This window comes from Oryctolagus cuniculus, chromosome 3, assembly GCF_964237555.1.
Source record: "Oryctolagus cuniculus chromosome 3, mOryCun1.1, whole genome shotgun sequence".
Classification (NCBI taxonomy): Eukaryota; Metazoa; Chordata; class Mammalia; order Lagomorpha; family Leporidae; genus Oryctolagus; species Oryctolagus cuniculus.
Genome location: NC_091434.1, coordinates 180,870,318 through 180,889,476, shown reverse-complemented (window position 1 = coordinate 180,889,476; position 19,159 = coordinate 180,870,318). Strand labels below are relative to the sequence as shown.

Below are 19,159 nucleotides of genomic sequence, written 5' to 3'. Positions count from 1 at the left end.
TCACCTGGATAACTGGTGTGTGTGGAGGGGCCGGATGCGGTTGCAGATAGGCTCTGAAGAATGGAAAGTGGCCATACCGACTCATTAGAAGCGCCAGAGTCTGGTTAAAGTCTATGGAAGTCCAATTGCCAGAGATGTGCCAGCCTCCAAGCTGAGAAGAAGAGAGAGGAAGCTAAAATGTTGGTCTTTGTGAGCTACCCTCATCGTCCTGATCCTGCCTTCTGCACATAGCTGATAACCCATGATTTCTGAGTCCTTGGATCCCTCCAGGACTACATCTATTCTGCTTTCTCTGCCCTCACCCACAGTCCTGAGCCTTCCACATGGCATTGGCATGTTCTGTCTCTGGCCAGAGGACCCATAGGAAAGAGGTCTAGCCCCTACAAAAAATGGCAGCCCAAGCAGGCATTATTGGTCCTACACGTTACGTATCGACTAACATTGTTGCCCCCACTTTCCTTACCTCCTCAATAACTTGTCTGAGGGGCCCAGTCCCTGCGTCTTCAATGGCCTGAGTGTCCATACAGGAGCTATAGAATTGGAAGGCTTTTTCCTCCCCAGAGCCTGGATGCCAGGAACCTGGGGCTTCTAGAAAGGAAGTTTTGGAGAATTAATGAGTGGAGGCCGGTAAGCAGACAAGTAAAGAAACAGAAAGGGAAGACTCATAGGGATATAAAGGGAAGGGGAAGAATGGAGGTAAGGAAAATTGGGAAGATGGGAAATCAACTCTATTTGGAGTGGATCAACCCAATAAAAGAATAAGACCAGGATGAAGGAGTATGGAGGAGACAATGAGGAAAATAAGATATAGAAGAAAGGAAAAAGTAAGTGGGATATAGGTAAAGAGGAAAGTGGAGAAACAGAAGGCAGTAGAGAGATGAATGGAAAAATTAGAAAAAAATCAGAAAACTAGAAAACTTTGCGAGATTGCAAAGAACACTCTTAATGGAGGGCAGGTGTTGTGGTGCAGCAGGTTAAGTCACCCACAACCTATATCAGAGTGCCTGGTTTGAGTTGCAGTACCTTTACTTCCAATCCAGTTTCCTGCCAATGTACCTGGGAGGCAACAGATGATGGCTCAGGTACTTGGGCTCCTGCAACCCACTTGGGAGATCCTGATATAGTTCTTGGACCCTGGCTTCAACCTGGTCCAGCCCTGGCTGTTGAGGGCCTTTGGGAAGAAGCAGAGGATGGAAGATCTGTGTGTGTGCGTGTGTGTGTGTCCCTCTTTCGGTTATTCTGCCTTTCAAATATATAATCTTCAGAAAAGAAAAAAGGTAAAGAAAAGAAAATTCTTAAAAAAGAATTTAGCAAACAAGAAATAGGACAGCTCTCTTAGTCCAGACTCTCCTCACCCATTTATTCCAAGAAACAAATAAGCAGACCCATTAGAATGACCCAAATTCACTTTCACATGAATCCTCCTCCATTTAAAACTCAACCTCCCTCTCCCTCCAAGTCCCCTGGCAGCTCTGTTCCATGGTGGATAACAGAATTTCTCTTGAGCTTATTTTTTCTTTTCATCTCTGTGCCTCAACTGAAATTATCTCTACCCAGAGACAGCCTACCTCCCACTCTTTCCCCATCAAAACAGCAGAGCAGAGGGATTCATTTACTTCTCTCAGCTCCAAATGATACCATCCGATGCATTCTGGAGTTTTTCTTGAACTGGAAATGCGTAGTGTTTTATATGCTCTTATTTCCAAACCCTCACCACCATCCACCAGCTTCCTGGGACACCTTTCTAACTGCTTAGATGTCCCCGGTTCTTCCTCGTGGCTTTCCCTGAAGGGCAGTCTGCTGTTTTTCCTTCTTCACAGCCTTCATGCTAAAGAGTGCCCTTTCCTACCAGAGCCATTTAACTTGTCTCTCCTCTTCTTCCAGCATATCCTTTGTGCCTATCCATATTCTCTCCCTGGAGCACCACCAGTGATGAAGCACCCCTCTCGTATCTCACCCTACTCTTCCATTTCACCATCATCTCCAATCATCCATTCCTATTATCCCATGTGTTCCAGAACAACCTGCTTGCCACAGTTCCAGGTGTCAGTGAGAAGCCAGAGATCACCGGGCTAAGAAGAGGACAGGGTAACACTGACAAGGAGGCGTTGGGAAATCAACAGGGTTTGAGGGCTAGAGGAGAGTGCTGGAGAAAAGGACTCAAGTGTGTGATGTGTGGAGGAGATATTGATGGAGAAAAGAACATGCGACAGAAACTACAAATTTAGGGGAAATAACAAAGAAGCTTGAACATGCTAAAAGGAGAAGTCATTGATAAACAGAAAAAGAAGGGAGGTGGGGATTACATAAAGCAAAGATACTAGAGGGACCAGAAGACATAGAAAAAGGGAGGCAGATGAGGTGAGTGGGAGTGGCGACAGAAGCAAACTCAGGCCGTGCCTTGAGAAGCCCACTGCGGATGGGTAGACCAGTGGATCCACAGCCACAGAGTTTGGGCAGCTGGGATTGTTCTAGGCTCCGAGTCATCCCTTCCAGACAGAATCTTTCCAGCCTCCTTTCCTCACCTAGTATTCTCCGGAGTCGGCTCTTGTTCTCCTCTGCAAGATCCCGGAAAGAATTGCTGGTGCCATTGGCCTTTCCACAGGCCAAGCTGAAGAAGTCAGTGCAGGCGTCCACACCGCTGTTCCCAGAGGCCGTATAACGGGCCAGGAGATCCAAGCACACAGGTGTGTCACAGGGGCCTGTGGGGAACACCTCAGAGGTACAGAAGAGGGAAAGAGAGGAGGGCTCCCCCTAGGGGTAGGCATAGGAATGTCCAATGAGGAACAAAGGAGAGGGAACAGTCACCAAGTTGGTCACTGAAGGGTGTGCCAGAGTTCAAATGAGCAGCTAGTAAGTCAGCTAAGGAGCTAGTCATAATCTAGCGGTGGGAGCACGGGCAGTGGTGCCTGGCTGAGTGAGAGCCAGCTCGGTTTGGGGCCTACGGGATCTTGCTTACGAGGGCCACAGTTCCGGAAGATGAAGACCAAAAGCACAGAAGACCCAAGGAGCAGGCTGATAATCAGCACAGCCAGCAGCACCCGGCGGGCTGGTGCCCACGGTCTGTTCCAGTCAGCAGGCTGGCCCTCATCTGGAGAGCTCTGTGGGAGGAATAGGAAGGTGGGAACACTCAGCGGAGGCTGCTGAGAAGGGGAGGAGGAGGAGGAGGAGGGAGAACAGTCAGTGTTCAGGTCCCTCTGCACAGAGCTCACTCTCCTGATTCTCCCTAACCCCAGTCTCACCGAGACCCCTGGAAGAGGAAAAAACAAGGTTTGTCACTTGTCTTGGAGGAGGAGCGAGCAATGTTTGCAGGACGTCAGAGCTAGAAGGAATGAACCCCAACACGCCACTTACCTCCTGGCTCCAGGGAGTCCCCATTCTGCTGTCCTGGCTGTGTCCCCGTGGCTCTCCCCCACTTTCCTCCCCACCCTCCTGAAGTGAGCGGAGGAGGAAGGAGGAGGAGAGAGAAGCTGGTTCAGGAAGGGGGGATGCATTAGAGTTTTATCAAGCCATTCTGATGCCTTCTCCTGTATACCTCACCCCATTTTCATTTCAGGGCAGTGTTCAGAGAGAATTCTCTAAGGACCCTCTACCGTGGATGTATGTTTCTCTTTTTCTCTCTCCCTCTCCCTCTCTCTCTCTCTCTCCCTCTCCCTCTCCCTCTCTCTTCTCGCACACACACACCACACACTTCACCTCCCTCTTGTTCTCTCCCATCTCCCCAACTGGAGCAGGTGCACCCCCACCCCAGGCGTCTGACTCCAAACGAAGATGTCCTCCCCAAGGGACTTGCCATCTGTCTGTCCTTCACTTTGGCTCCCAAAGTTCTTCCTGGTTCAGTGCTAGGTGCTGATCCTGAGGACTGGGGTTCGGGAAACAGACTCCCACCTGCCCCCACCCCAGATCCTTGTTCCTGGAGAAGGGGCACTGCTGCCACTCTAACCCTGTCTCCAAACACACACTATTCGCCTCTGGGCGTTGGGCGCTTATCAGTGGGGAGACACCCAGGCCTCTCCTCCTCCTTTATCTGGGCACCTCAGAGTAGAAGAGGGGGAGCTCTCACTCCCCAGCAATCTTGCTCCAGGGCTGCTTCTCTTGTCCGGCTCTGTGTCTTTGCTCAGGAAGTCCCTTTACTTCTAGAACATTCTCCTCCTCCCTCTTTCCTCTGGAATCTCTTGGATCCTTCAGTTCCCAGGTCAAATGTCACCTTACCCAGGAGGCCTCAGAGCCCCGTGCTCATTGTTCCTAAGCATGCTTAATTGCTTGTCTAGGTGCTTCATAGCCCTGCTGGCTGCACGCATTAAAAAGATCACCCAACTAGGAGACTCAAATCTGCTAATTATTAGCTCTGTGACAATAAACAAGCCTCTTGAACTCTCAAGTGGGTGAGCAAGCTTTGTCGTCTGGAAAATGAAGGTAATATTTTCCCATGCTTGCCTCACAGGGTTGCATATCTTCTACAGAGAAATGGGGCTCAGAGGTTTGTTAAGCTGCAGCTTGGATGTTCATCTCCTTGTTGATTGAAAACCGTTTCATGGTAGGCGCAGCGTCCCTTCTTCCTTCACCATCCTCCCAAGAAGTTTTATCCATATTAATAGGAAATGAATCACATTCCAAGCCGGGAATTGTTTCCCTCATCCCACTGAGCCCTCGCCTACAGTCTCAGCGAAGCAAGCACATTTCTGAGAGTAAGTGTTTCACCTCTGTCCCCTGACTCCCCATCCCAAGGCAAAGTGAGATTTACTAGGCCAGTTAACCTGACGACAATGTTCCTTGATTAGGTCAGTGCTGTGCTAGACTCTGGTCCAACTGCTGGGTGAGAGTGGCTCTGCAAAGATGGCCACGGAATTTACGAAGTGGAACACGGATACTGGGTTGACTGGGACTTCATTACAGAAGGGAAGACAGAAGCTCACGCATTAGAAAATAAGGCTTGGGGAAGGTTCTAACAGAAATAAATAATATCTAAGAGCTGGTATGATGCTAAAGATCTGTATTGATTTGATAAAAGACTAGTGATGGTGTCTCCTTTGGTGTTAAGAGGAATGGTGCTGGGACCACGGTAGTGGCGAGGGAGCAGAAAGAAAGAAAATCTTTACTGAAGAAAATAAAATCATGGAAATGGGTTGAATGAGAGAGAGGATTGGAAGAGAGTCACAGATGAGCTCCAAGCTGTATCCCTGGGTGTCTAGGAGGAAAGTGATGCCAGTGATGGAAACAGTGGGGTTTGGGCTGAGGGCAGGAGTGGGGATCGACTGGAGGCAGAAGCAATGATTTGGAACTTCAGAGGTTTTTCATCCATGTGGGTCCATACCGCTCATGTCTACCCTCCTACACTACCTCTTCTGCCCCAGGAAGTCAGTGTTCTACCCAGGAACTTCCAGCTTCCTGTACACACTCGTGCCCTCACTCCACTTCTATAATCCAGTCCCCTGAACTGCTGGTTCTCCAGGAAGCTGATCGCAGAGGCAGCTCAGACTAGATAACAACAAACAGAGGCAGCAGTGTGCTCTGTGGCATTCACTGCAGCCGGAAGTCTGTTCTCTCCCTCCCAGATAAGCTGAGCAACCACGGAGCTGCGGAGTTCAACCCTCCCTGCCCACCTGCCTCCTGCAGGCAAAAGAGGGCTGTTCTGGGAGCTGCCTCCTCCTCCTTATCTCCCCGGCCTCCCCTGCATGGAGTCATCACCCCCAGCCATACTCAGTCCCATGAGCACAGCAGCCCTCACTCAGAGCCAGGCAAGTCAACAGCCACAGGTTCACGAGCAGGACCCACAAGTATCTTTGTAGATGACACTGCCTCCCAGTTGTCCCATTTTTTTCTAATTCCAGGATCTATCATTTGATATTACACTATCAAAATAATAACAGTAATAATAACAATAACGTAATTTTGACTGAGCACTTTTGATGTGTCAGGAATGTGCTAGATGCTTTGTTTACATATTTTTGCCCTTCAATTTTTGAGGTAATTCTGTAAGGGAGAGAACAGCTATTATTTCCCCCATTTTCCAGATAATAAAGATGAAGCACATGGGAGTACAGTAAAGTCACCCAATTTTAAAATCAGTAAATAGCAGAACTGGGAATTGAGCCAAAGCTTCAAGTAGTGAGCCTTTCAGTTACTCAGCTTCTCTTTTCAAATGTTTCTTCATCATCAAAATATTCCTTTGCCCAAACTTTTCTTTTAAACCTCTTTCACTGCTTGGTCTGGTTATGTGATGGATTTTGTTATTCTCCAAACCCTCTAACATTCAGTTGTATCTTCTGAAGCCCAAGACCTTTGTTGTCAGCTACTATAACCAGCTACCACCTGTAGCACCTACACGGAGGACGGGGCAATTATCTCCCCAGTGTGACACTCCCCCATGCGTGTTGCAGTGGCAATTCCCTTCTAAGATTACCCCACTATGTTATAACAGCTAAGAAGCTACCTCCTGAAAAGCAATAAACCCAATCATGAATGAACCCGAGTATTACCCCACTATGTTATAACAGCTAAGAAGCTACCTCCTGAAAGGCAATAAACCCAATCATGAATGAACCCAAGTATTACCCCACTATGTTATAACAGCTAAGAAGCTACCTCCTGAAAGGCAATAAACCCAATCATGAATGAACCCAAGTAATCCGTGATGTCGCAAGCAAAGGAGAGAACTTTGATAGGAAGATGAGGAAGACACATTTCCCTGGGGGTAGGTTTGGGTCGTTCTAATTGCCCTTCCAAAGTAAGCCACCCATGAGAGTTAGAGATGACCTTTGGGAAAGAAGAACTCGTCAGTTCAGCAGTCCACAAAGTAAGTTTTGAAATATTTTAAGTGCTAAGTGAACAAGCCTCTTTAAATATTTTAATTTTGAAATACTTTTTTTGCTTAAATAGAAACATGACTAGAGAAAGACTAGAAGCATAATCAGTTAAAAATATATTAAACAGATAATGGTTGGGACCACACTTGAACATGACGAAAACTTGAAGGTAATGACCAAAGACTGAAGTTTGACATGTTTAGAGGTAGGCCCATTTGAGAGGACGATCCTTATCCTTAGTTTCTATCAGTATTTTTCCTTGCTCTCCTCTTCCCAATCCAACAGGTATCCAAGGTAGCACTCTGCACACAGTTGTAAGTTGTGTCAGTTGTATTAGGTCTCCTCAATAGGAATTTGTATAAGATCTTGCTAAACTCACTGCCTTAGTCAACTACTGCCATGAGAATGCCCAAGATTCAGTGAGTAAAAAATCAAGCATTTCTTCTCATGTTCAAAAATTGGTGTGCTATGTGTTGTTCAGCTGATCTAGACTGTGTCCCTTTGTGCTTCAGTTTGCATTTGGATTATTTGGATCCTAGATGTAAGTTCATGCAGTTCTTCCCCCATGTGTGTGCTTTGTGGGGTCCTGGCCAAGGAGCAGAGTCTAAGTAGGTCATGTTTTCCTATGGAAGATCACCAGAGTGGAAGACTTATGCCAATCTATGTAAGACAATTTTAGACACAGCTTTTATCATGTGTGCCAACATTCTGCTGGCCAAATAAGTCGTCGGGCCAACCTCAACATCCATGGACAAGAAGTGTACTTTGTTCATAATGGAAGAGGAAAGGTGGTAAATATTTTCTAAGTAATTAATCCAAACCATCACATAAACTTTATTGACAACCTCACATACTCTTTAGCTAAGGTGAGGGGTTTGGTTGTACTGTTTGGCAGCAGAAAACCTGGCACAAGGTATGAGACCAACAAAAATCTCCACAGAAATGAAGTGGCAGGAACCCAATGGAATCAGCCCCCCATGTGAGGAATGCCCATAAAATTGCTTACATCACCTAAGTGGTGGCCCTTGCTTTGTGTGCTCTTTAAGCACTGCAGGCCATCTCAGGTCACATGGTAAAAAGGCATTCTCTCATCTGTGAACCTTTAAACCAGCTTAGGTACTCAGACAAATGATCAAAATGCCACCTTGCCTTTGCAAAAACAAAAACTTAAGATTCTCATAACTTTAATAATGAACTTGACCTTCTATTTCTTGCTGGTTCTGGTTCTGACACTTGGTTGTTTCTCTGCTGTTAGCTCCAGCCCCTATCCTTTTATACCTGAGACCCGATACACACATACAGATTTAGGTGTGTACATACTCTAAGCATTTTGACCTAAACTCACACCTTGGATCCTTAGCTCCTGGTAGCCTGAGGTAAGATTCCATAACCATATTCAATAACCATATACCTACAGCTCTTTATTCTCAAGTCGCCACTCTGGCTGGCTAATTCCCCAAGCAGACTCTGAATAGGGATTATAAGAGATAGGGATCCTTAAGGCATCAAGAATAGAATGGCTCAAAATTAAGCATGAGTTTAGATACCAATAATCAGCAAGATATGTTGAGTTCAAGAACTATAGAAAAAATATAGTAGGAGTTGGCAAGAAAATAAGGCTCAGGAAAAAGTTTAATCACGGAGTGTGGAGAAATTTGCATAGATTGCTGTCAGCTACGTCTGTTCTCTTTGGAGTCCAAAGAATCACACTTATGCCTGGACTGATCCATTGATTCTAAGTTATAACATCTGTCACTGATAGTAGTTATTAGCTATTGACTGATAGTGTTGGCACAAAAAATAGGGAAGCTTATTTTGAATTAAAAAAATCATAAAAATGCATATATCTAAAGAGTTACTATAAGGCTAATCTTTGCAATGTTATTTATTATTAATATAAGCCCTAAGTGTCCCAATGCAAAAAAAATGGTTAAATAAAGAATGTGTTTCCAAACACTTCCAAATGAAATCATATTAAAATATCAATTATAAGTCAGCAAGGGGCTTAGTGTAGTGGGTAAAGCTGACTCCTGCAGTGCCAGCATCCCATATGGTACCAGTTCAAGTCCTGGCTGCTTCACTTCCAATCCAGCTCTCTGCTATGGCCCGGGAAAGCAGTGGAAGATGGCCCAAGATCTTGGGCCCCTGCACCCCTGTGGGAGACCCGGAAGAAGCTCCTGGCTCCTGGCTTCAGATCAGAATAGCTCCAGCTGTTGCAGCCATTTGGGGAGTGAACCAGGAGATGGAAGACCTCTGTCCTCCCTCCCCCTCCTCCTTTTCTGTGTAACTCAGCCTCTCAAATAAATAAATAAATCTTTAAAAATATTATAAGTTTGAGAAACCTGTTGCAAATATACAAATACTGTATGATTCCACTGATACGAAGAACTTAGAGTAGTCAAATTCATAAACGTAAAGTAGAACGGTGTTGACCAGGGGCTGGGCAGAATAAGGAGTCCTGTTTAATGGTTTAGAATTTTAGTTTTGCAAGATGAAAAGACTTCTGGAAATTCCATAACAATTCAAATGCACTTAATACTCCTGAATTGTATACTTAAAAGTGGTTAAGTGGATAAATTTTATGTTATTTGTATTTTTACCACAATTAAAAAATTTTATGAAATGAAACTGAGAACCACAGTAATATCTCCAACCCTAGGATCTATTATCTTAGGTGTGTATTCCTTTCCTTTCTTCACCCCAAATTCAGTTCTTTAAGGCCCATATCTCTGAACCCTCATATTCACATGCATACACACACACATACACACACACACACACATACACACACACACGCACCACAGCCTCATCCAAAAAAGATACTTTCTGGGTTTCAACTTTCTGTCTCCTTGATTTTTAAGTTTTCATTTTTTTCTAGAAATATTAAGGGAGATAAACCGGCTTTTTCTGTTCCCTCTTTTACTTGTATGAAGACACTTCACAGGCCTCTTGGCACCTTACCTGGACATATCATCCCAGTGGTCCATCCTGCTCGAAGCCCTCATTCCATCCAGTATTGTCATTAAGTGTATTCAGTGACAGAAGTGGTGTAGTCTAGCATTAACAGCAAGAACGTTAGATGTAGACATCCCTGAGTTGATTGGAATTCAAATTTTATCAGATACTACTTGTATGATCTTGGGAAAGTCTCTGTACCTCCCATTGCCTCATCTGTAAAACGAAATAATCATGCCTTCTTTATCATGACTTACGTAATGACTAAATAATGTGTGTTCTGTCCATTGTTTGGCATATTATAAGCAAACAACAAATGATGGCTATCATCACTTGTACGTGTTTATGTTGTTTTAAGAATTTCCAGGAGCAATGTGACAGAGTATAAACTATATAATAAAGGGTAAGAGGGGCCGGCGCTGTGGCTCACTTTGTTAATCCTCTGCCTATGGCACCAGCATCCCATATGGGGGCCGAGTTCTAGTCCCGGTTGCTCCTCTTCCAGTCCAGCTCTCTGCTGTGGCCTGGGAGGGCAGTGGAGAATGGCCCAAGTGTTTGGGCCCCTGTACCCGCATGGGAGACCAGGAAGAAGCACCTGGCTCCTGGCTTTGGATTGGCGCAGTGCTGGCCTGCCGCAGCGGCCATTTGGGGAGTGAACCAATGGAAGGAAGACCTTTCTCTCTGTCTCTCTCTCTCTCACTGTATATAACTCTACCTGTCAAATAAAAAAAAAAGGGTAAGAGACTGTGAACCTAGTTTTTCTACTCTTGCTTTGTCTAACATCTCAATGGAATATAACACAACGCTAAGAATTCACTGAGAAAATAAAGACACTGAAAATGTGGACTTAGAGATTTGGGAATACCATAGCTTTCCTTTCCCTCATCATCAAGTGTGTTTACCTCTCACTTCAAGCCAAATGAAGTGCAAGAAAACAATCCGGAGACCTTGATGTATCAAGAAGCACCACGTGGCTTGTGCCTGAAAATTGTAAAGAAGAGGCCATGTCTGAGTACTCGAACTGACACAGCAAGAGTGCTGCACTGGACATCAGATGTCCCTCCATGGCTGTGCATTTTCTGCGCCATGTGGATCCTGTGGAAGGGAGCTGCCTGTGAACTGAATTGAAGTGTACCAACAGAGGGTTTCCTGCTAGGGGGAAGACCATCCTGTAAGAAGAAGCTGGACATACACTCTTGGATAAACAAGTTAGAGCAAGATAGCATGCCAGAGAAGCATGATGTAATTCTGAGGACTTTAGGTAGAGGCTCCTAGTGAAGACAATATTGGACACTCATTTTCTCAGACATCAGATTAAACCCCAGCAACTGCTCTATCCCTTACCTTTCTTCCTTTCCCAAGCCCCAATCTGTAAGGAATCAGGACTGCTGTGGCAAATTAGAAAGGAGGTAAGTAGGAAAGAAAGAAGATGTTGACCATAACCTGCGTTTCCCAGTGCAGTCTCCAAGCCTGAGACAAATGCAAACAACATTGAAAGCGACAACAATCCAGGGTTTTGGTGATAGAGTACTCTTTTATCTACAGGAAATGACCACAGGACCTCTTATTATCTGAAGCACCTAGGAAAGTGACTTGCCCAAGATTTCATGCAGATGAGCAAGCTGACAGAGCAGGTTTAGAAAGAATACTTGTAAGAGTTAAAGGCAATAATATATGTAACCTGCTGAGTCTAACTCCATTGTTAAACCAATCACATTACAAGATCAAGAAGAAATTTCATTTATTTTTTCATCATGTGAAAGATGAATTCTACTTATGCATTGTGTCGATTAAATCTATCCTATTAATACTAATGCTATAAAGCATTTAGCACTACCTGATTCTATTTAATATTCAGTAAGTATTCTGCATTGTATAAAGGGTTAATGACAACAATTTCCCTCTCAGAACAACAGAAAACAAAGGGATGGAACAAATTGTATGATCTCTCTCTGTGAAGACTTTAAAGAACGTAAGAAATAACATGACAGAGTTATGGAGTATACTGATTATTTATTGTTGCCTAATGAACAACCCCAACATTTTGTGCAAAAGCAAACAAAAATTTATTGGCTTCCCATTCTATGTATTAGGAAATTAGGTACGGCTGAAGTGTTAGCTGTGTGCTTTTATGAATTTGGTTTCCTCACTTCTGCCTCACCTCCTACCCTCATCCTACCACATAGTGACTTCAGCAGGCTAGCTCAAGTTAGTTCCTGTTGCAGCTGGATTTCAAGAGAACAAGAGTGGAAGCTAAGGCTCTGGAAACCTAGCCTTGGAAGTCATGTGCTATTACTTCTCCCATGGTCTACTGGTCAATGCAAGTCCACAAAACCAGTTGACATTAAAGGAGTACAAAAATTAACTCCACCTCTTATGAGGGGAACCTGCAAATAATTTGTAATCATATTTAGGAAGAAACACAGCTTTGCTTGTAATGCAAAATGTCTTGAAGAGATCACTGACCTAGCAATCAGAAAAACTGGGTTTCAGTCTTCCATTTCTCATAAACTAGCTGGGTAATTTTTTCCATTTATTTATTTAGTTTTTAAATTTTATTTAAGTTATACAAACTTCTTGTCTTTCATATGTACAGATTTAGGAACAGAGTGATAATTCCTACCCTACCCTCCCTCCTGCCCATGCTTCAAACCTTCTTCCTCCTCCCTCTCACATTCCCACTCTTAATTTTTACAAAGGTCTATTTTCAGTTTATTTAATGATCATATAGTTAACCCCACACTAAGTAAGAGACTTCAATAAATAGTATGAAGAGAAAAAACATTGCTCCTCATCAAAAAAAAAAAAAACCCTAAGCCTATAAATAATCATCAAATTTATAAATGTCTATTTCACTCCAATACATTGCATTTCAGGTACTCTGCTGGCTACCTGGGATCAGGGAAAACACATAATATCTGTCTTTTAGGGACTGGCTTATTTCGCTAAGTATAATGGTCTTCAGTTGCATCCATTTTGTTGCAAATGACAGGACTTTTTCTTTTTACTACTTTTTAGTACTCCATAATGCATATATACCATAATTTCTTTATCTAGTCTACAGTTGATGGACATTTGGGTAGATTCCACATCTTAGCTATTGTGAATTGTGCTGCAATGAACAGGGGGGTACAGATAACTCTTTCATATACTGATTTCTTTTAGTTTGGGTAAATTTCCAGGAGTGGGATGGCTGGATAATATGGTAGGTCTATATTCAGACTTCTGAGGTATCTCCCTAAAGTCTTCCACATTGGTTGCACCAGTTTACATTCCCACCAACAGATGACCAGGGTCCATTTTTCCTCACATCCTCAGTAGCATTCGCCTATTGATTTCTGTATGGGAGCCATTCTAACTGGAGTGAGGTGAAACCTCACTGTGGTTTTGATTTGCATTTCTCTTATGGCTAGTGATCCTGAGCCTTTTCTCAATGTCTGTTGGCCATTTAAATTTCTCTCTTGAAAAATGCCTGTTCAAGTCCTTTGTCAATTTCTTAACCGGATTGTTTGGTCTGTTGCTTAATTTCTTGGGCTGTTTATAGATTCTCAATGTTAACCCTTTATCAATTGCATAGTTTGAAAATATTTTCTCCCATTCTATTGGTTTCTTCTTCACTTTGCTGAGTGTTTCTTTTGCAGTGAGGAAGCTTCTCAGCTTAATGTAATCCCATTGGTCAATTTTGGCTTTGATTATCCTGCTTCTGGAGTATTTTATAAGAAGTCTTTCCTTATGCCAATGACTTGAAGAATTTCCCCAATGCTCTCTAGTAATCTGATGTTATTGGTCTATGATCCATTTTGGGTGAATTTTTGTATAAGGTGTAAGATATGTGTCTAGTTTCATACTTCTGCATGTGGAGATCCAGTTTCCCCAGAACTATTTGTTAAAGAGACTGTCCTTGCTCCAGGGATTGATTTTAGCTCCTTTGTCAAGGATAAGTTGGTTGCAGATGAATGGACTGATTTCTGGAGTTTCTATTCTGTTCCATTGGTCTACAAATCTGTTTTTGTGCCAGTACCATGCTTTTTTGATTATAACTGCCTTATAGTATGTCTTTAAATCAGGTTAGCTGGGTGTTTTTTTAAATCTAATTTTATATCTCAATAAAATCTATCACTGAAAGCCTAGATTTCTAAGTTTCTGACTTAGTCTGTATTTGTTTTTCCTTGGGGCCATAGAAGTCTCTACAGGTTTAAGACCAGGTCACCAGCACCCACTTGTAGAACGATTTTCTCCATTAAATATAACCACAGATTATAGAAACAACCACCAAACCCCATTAAGCCTACCCTTGAAATTTCTGGCTAAAGATGTGAGCAGAGTGTCATATGACAGTATTTGGTAACTTCTTAGGTTATATTTGACATATTCTCATCGCCTCTCTATATATGTCTGATCTTGTCTCTATTTTTCTTCCTGAAGGCAGATGCTTCTATGGAACTTCTATGGCGGACAAGAATGAATGTGAGGGGCCAGCACTGTGGCCCAGTGTGTTAAGCCACCATTGGCAATGCCAGCATCCCACACTGGAGTGCAGGTTCTAGTCCTGACTGCTTCACTTCCAATCCTGCTTCTTGCTAATTCCCCTGGGAAAGCAGCAGAATATGGCCCAAGTGTATGGACTCCTGTCATCCATTTGGGAGACCTAGATGGAGTTCCTGGCTCCTGGCTTCCTAGAACTTGGCCCAGATTTGGTTGCCAAGGCCATTTGGGGAGTGAACCAGTGGATGGGAAATCTCCTCTCTCTCTTTCATTCTGTCTTTCAAATAAATAATAAAAAAATAAATCCTAAAAAAGGATGAAATTATAGCAATCTGGTGAGCTGGAAGACAGCCAGTGTTTGGGTATCTGTGAACTTTGTGGAGAAGAATGGCATCACCAGCTCTGGACTGCCTCTCATTAGACTTTTACTAGTAAGAAAATTAATAATTAATGTATTATTTAGGCTACTGTATGTTGGGGCCTCAAGCCCGAGATTGGCCCCTAACCAGCAGGGGCCAGTGCAGACACTCCCCAACAAGGCGAACGGGAGAGGTAAGGTTGACGGGTCAAGCACACCACAGCAAGCACCCGTGGGTTCTGTTGAAGCAGGAATCGCTTTATTGAGGAAGCATGCAGGCTTTATAAAGCTTACGAAGGACATGCATAGTAGGGGAGCCAATCAGAGAAAAGGTGATGCAGGCACGGTGGACCATGCACAGGGGCACCTTAAATAAAGTATAGGGATCATGCACTGTCCATGTGTCCGGAACTAAAGTGGACCTATCCCTGCCGGTGGTCTGATCTTACGTAGTTTAACCACGGCAGCCGCAGACACGCCCCTCGGACATCCGCCAGGTGCCATATTGTAATGGAGGTTTTAAGTAATGCCCAACAACTGTAGTCTCTATAATTCAGGGTTTACCCTAGTCCCTATGAATAGGCAGATATTCCTACCTAAGTAAAATAAGGTTTGGAAAATGTCTACCTGTTAAGGGTATTAGAGAGAGATGCCCATGAAATGTCAATTAGATGTACTAAGATGTACAGGGTTTTCTGTAGGATTGGGCCACATGTATCTAACAACTAGCATGATGCCAAAGAGGAAATTTATCTCATACTGCTGCACTGTTTCTATACTGCTAGCTGGTTCACTCAGAGACCTGGATGTTCTTGCTCAAGCTGTTTGACTTGGCATCATTTTTATGAGTCTATAACAGTTGGAGTCCTCTCAAGAAAATAAAAATCACTCTAGGTATTTCAGAAGAAACTTAATAAATGTGACTGGATGTACAGGTAATTAAAAAATTGAAGGCCGGCGCCGCGGCTCAATAGGCTAATTCTCCACCTTGCGGAGCCGGCATACCGGGTTCTAGTCCCGGTCGGGGCGCTGGATTCTGACCCAGTTGCCCCTCTTGCAGGCCAGCTCTCTGCCAGGCCAGGGAGGGCAGTGGAGGATGGCCCAAGTGCTTGGGCCCTGCACCCCATGGGAGACCAGGAGAAGCACCTGGCTCCTGGCTTTGGATCAGCGCGATGTGCCGGCCGCAGCGCACCGGCCGCGGCAGCCATTGGAGGGTGAACCAACGGCAAAGGAAGACCTTTCTCTCTGTCTCTCTCTCTCACTGTCCACTCTGCCTGTCAAAAAAAATTGAGAAACAAAATTTGACAGCCCCCTAATTATTTTTTTAAAAAATCAATCTACTACAGACCATAAGGCTTAAGAACAAAGGGGAGGGGAATTATTCGCAGGTCCCAGTTGCTGAGGCTGTCCAGTAGAAAATGGAACCATGCTGCACCAGCTCTTCAAGTCAAGACCTTAGAAGACAGCTGAATAGTTGAAGCTGGAGCCACAGAGGAGACACACCTGCCACCCGAGCTTCCACTTGAAGCACAGGAGACAACAAACACTTTCGTTTCATCTCTTCCTCCCCTCTACTTCTCCTTGGTTCACTCTTGGCAGAAGTCACAGGAAAAGGAGCCTTGCAAAATGTATTTGGTCATGGAGCACAGCATGAAAAAAGAGGTGAGGAAATTGATCTACAAATAAGCAAATACTGGCATAGGATTATGAGGCTCATTTGTAGGGCTCTAGGGAATGCATTTCAGATTGTGAAAATCCAAAGTAATATGTGCTTTCTCTAGCCAAAGGACTAGGGATGGGGCAGCCTAACAATAGAGAAAATTTTCTATAGGCATTCTATTCAAACTGACTACCACAGAAAACACCATATCTCCATTCCCACCCCTATTGACAAAGGCTAAGTGGCAGTGAGCCTAGACTTGCAGCTTTGAAAGGCGATACTGTGGGGCTGGCATTGTGGTGCAGTATGTCAAGCCTCTGCCTGTGATGCTGGTATCCCATGTGAGCTTCTTGTGATGTCAGCATCCCATATGAACAGAGATTCAAGTCCCTACTGCGCCACTTCTGACCCAGCCCCCTGCTAACATGCCTGACATGGTAGCGGAATATAGCCCAAGTGCATGGGCACCTGACACCAAGGTAGAAGACCCAGATGGAGTTCTGGATTCTTGGCTTCAGCCTGGCCTAACAATGGCTATTGTGGCCATTTAGGAGTGAGCCAGCAGATAGAAACTAACTCACTCTCTCTCTCTCTCTCTCTGGCTCTTCCTCTCTCTCTAACTCATCCATTCAAATAAACAAAATAAATCGTAAAAAAAGAAAGGCTGTATTATATTAAAGCACACAAAATACCCCTTCACACACACACACACACACACACACACACCCCACATGAAGTTCAGGCAAGGAGTCAGGATTTTCATCCTCATTTCTGAAAGAAGAGAAGAAGAGAGTAGTGGGGAATCAGGTTTTAGCCATCAGTCAGTGGTCAGTGGTAACAAGCAGTTCCATCACACACACATACATGTCACTGGAGGCCACAGTGGGAACCATAATGAAGCATTCCTGCCCTTTCCAGACAGGAGATATCAGTAAGGCCAGACATGGAGATGGAGTCTGTACCAAACGGTAATGCAGAGCCTTCAACCAAGGCGTCAACAGAGATCAACACAGGTCAACTGGGACACTTGAACTTCTACATTCACAAGATAGTCCAAAATGTCCGAAAAAGACAGCCAAAGTAAAAGTTTCAAATAGAATCTCCATCCTTATAACATAATACAAAGATGCCACAATACCAATTTGTTATATGAAAATTACTCATTATACCAACAACCTGCAAGATGTTAAGCTGAAAGGAAAAAAGTGATAATCAATGCATGTCAGCATACAGATGACAGAAATATTAGGATTATCTAGTAAAAATTTTAAAGCAGTCATGATAAAATGGTTTAAATAAGGAAATATGAACATGTTGAAACAAATGAAAAATAGCAATTCTCATCAAAGAAAATAGAAGATAGAAAGAAAAATCAATTAGATATTTTGGAACTCAAAATTAGAACTGAAATAAATAAATAAAATTAAAATTAAAAACTCAACTGATGGACTGAACAGGATACGGAGAAATTAAGCCATGTACTAAAAGAGAAGACAACAGAAACTACCCAATCTGAAGAAAAGAAAATACATTGGGAAAATAGTAAAGAAAATCTCAGAGAGTCATACAGTCAAATGAAAGATATAACACTCATTTCATCAGAAAAAGCAATGTCTAAAGTAGAACTCAGCCCGGTGCCATGGCTCATTTGGTTAATCCTCCGCCTGCGGCGCCAGCATCCCATATTGGCTCCGGGTTCTAGTCCAGGTTGCTCCTCTTCCAGTCCAGCTCTCTGCTGTGGCCCAGGAGGGCAGTGGAGGATGGCCCAGGTGCTTGGGCCCTGCACCCGCATGGGAGACCAGAAGAGGCACCTGGCTCCTGGCTTCGGATCTGCGCAGCGTCAGCCATAGCGGCCATTTGGGGAGTGAACCAATGGAAGGAAGACCTTTCTCTCTGTCTCTCTCTCACTGTCTATAACTCTAGCTGTCAAATAATAATAATAATAATAATAAAAAGAACGTAAATGAATAATAATTGAAAACTTCAAATTTAACAAGAGGCAAACACCAACATCTTAAAGAGCTGAAAAAATCCAAGAAAGATAAAGCCAAAGACACAAGATAGGCAAACCTCTGAAAACTAGACACAAAGAAAGATCTTATAAATAGCAAGCTAAATGACACTTATAGGGGAAAAGCAATTCAAATAACACTGGTTTCTCTAGAAATCATGGAACAAGAAGGAAGTAGCATAATAATTTACAAGTACTGAAAGAAAATGACTGTCAACCCAAAAACCCATATCCTGGAAAAAATATGCTTTGGTACAGAAGGGGAAGTCAATATTTATCAGAGGAAGGAAAACCAAGAGAAACTGTCATCAGTAGAACTATGCTAAGAGAGTAGCTATAGGAACTTCCTTAAACAAAGAGGAAATGATAAACAAAGGAACCTCAGAATGTCAAAACAGAATGCAGTAAGCAAAAATATGGGGAAACCCAATAGAATTTCCTTTTTGTGAATTTTTGCAATTGTGTTAGATGTTGAAGCAAAAATTATAACATGTCTGATGTGGTTCTAAATGTATTTAGCAAAAATATTTAAGACCATTGGAGAAAATAGGACAACTGATATATAGATATATATAAAATATATATATATATATAGAGAGAGAAACCACTAATAAACTGTCCCCAAAGATATGCTAAAAAGAACTACATATAAATCAAAACAGAATCTGAAAATATTCAAGTAATCCATATTTTCATAAAGAAATTCAATAGGCAACAAAGTGAAAATAAATATTATACTTTAATGTATCAATAATAATTACATTAAATGTAAGTGGTCTAATATGCCAAGTAAAAGATTGGAAGAGCAAATTTAAAAATATCAACCAACCATCCAGTCTCCAAGAAATTCACTTTAATTATAATTATATGGGAAGCTTAAAAGT

At 43.2% G+C, this 19,159-nt stretch overlaps 1 protein-coding gene across 2 annotated transcripts in view; it reads right to left on the bottom strand.

The window, feature by feature from the left end:
- The window catches only part of KEL (Kell metallo-endopeptidase (Kell blood group)), a 304,774-nt gene that overhangs the window by 17,636 nt on the left and 267,979 nt on the right, over nucleotides 1-19,159 (bottom strand). Inside the window, exons 1-6 of one of the 2 annotated variants that reach the window (XM_017342677.3) lie at nucleotides 3,794-4,102; nucleotides 3,355-3,470; nucleotides 2,960-3,101; nucleotides 2,526-2,702; nucleotides 464-588; nucleotides 5-151 (exon numbers count right to left, since the gene is read on the bottom strand). In XM_017342677.3, the coding sequence (XP_017198166.1) occupies nucleotides 5-151; nucleotides 464-588; nucleotides 2,526-2,702; nucleotides 2,960-3,101; nucleotides 3,355-3,378 (615 nt within the window). In that variant the 5' untranslated portion in view covers nucleotides 3,379-3,470; nucleotides 3,794-4,102. Of the gene's footprint in view, nucleotides 1-4; nucleotides 152-463; nucleotides 589-2,525; nucleotides 2,703-2,959; nucleotides 3,102-3,354; nucleotides 3,471-3,793; nucleotides 4,103-19,159 lie in introns of those variants that run through there. The other variant, XM_070071387.1, reaches the window with a different exon arrangement.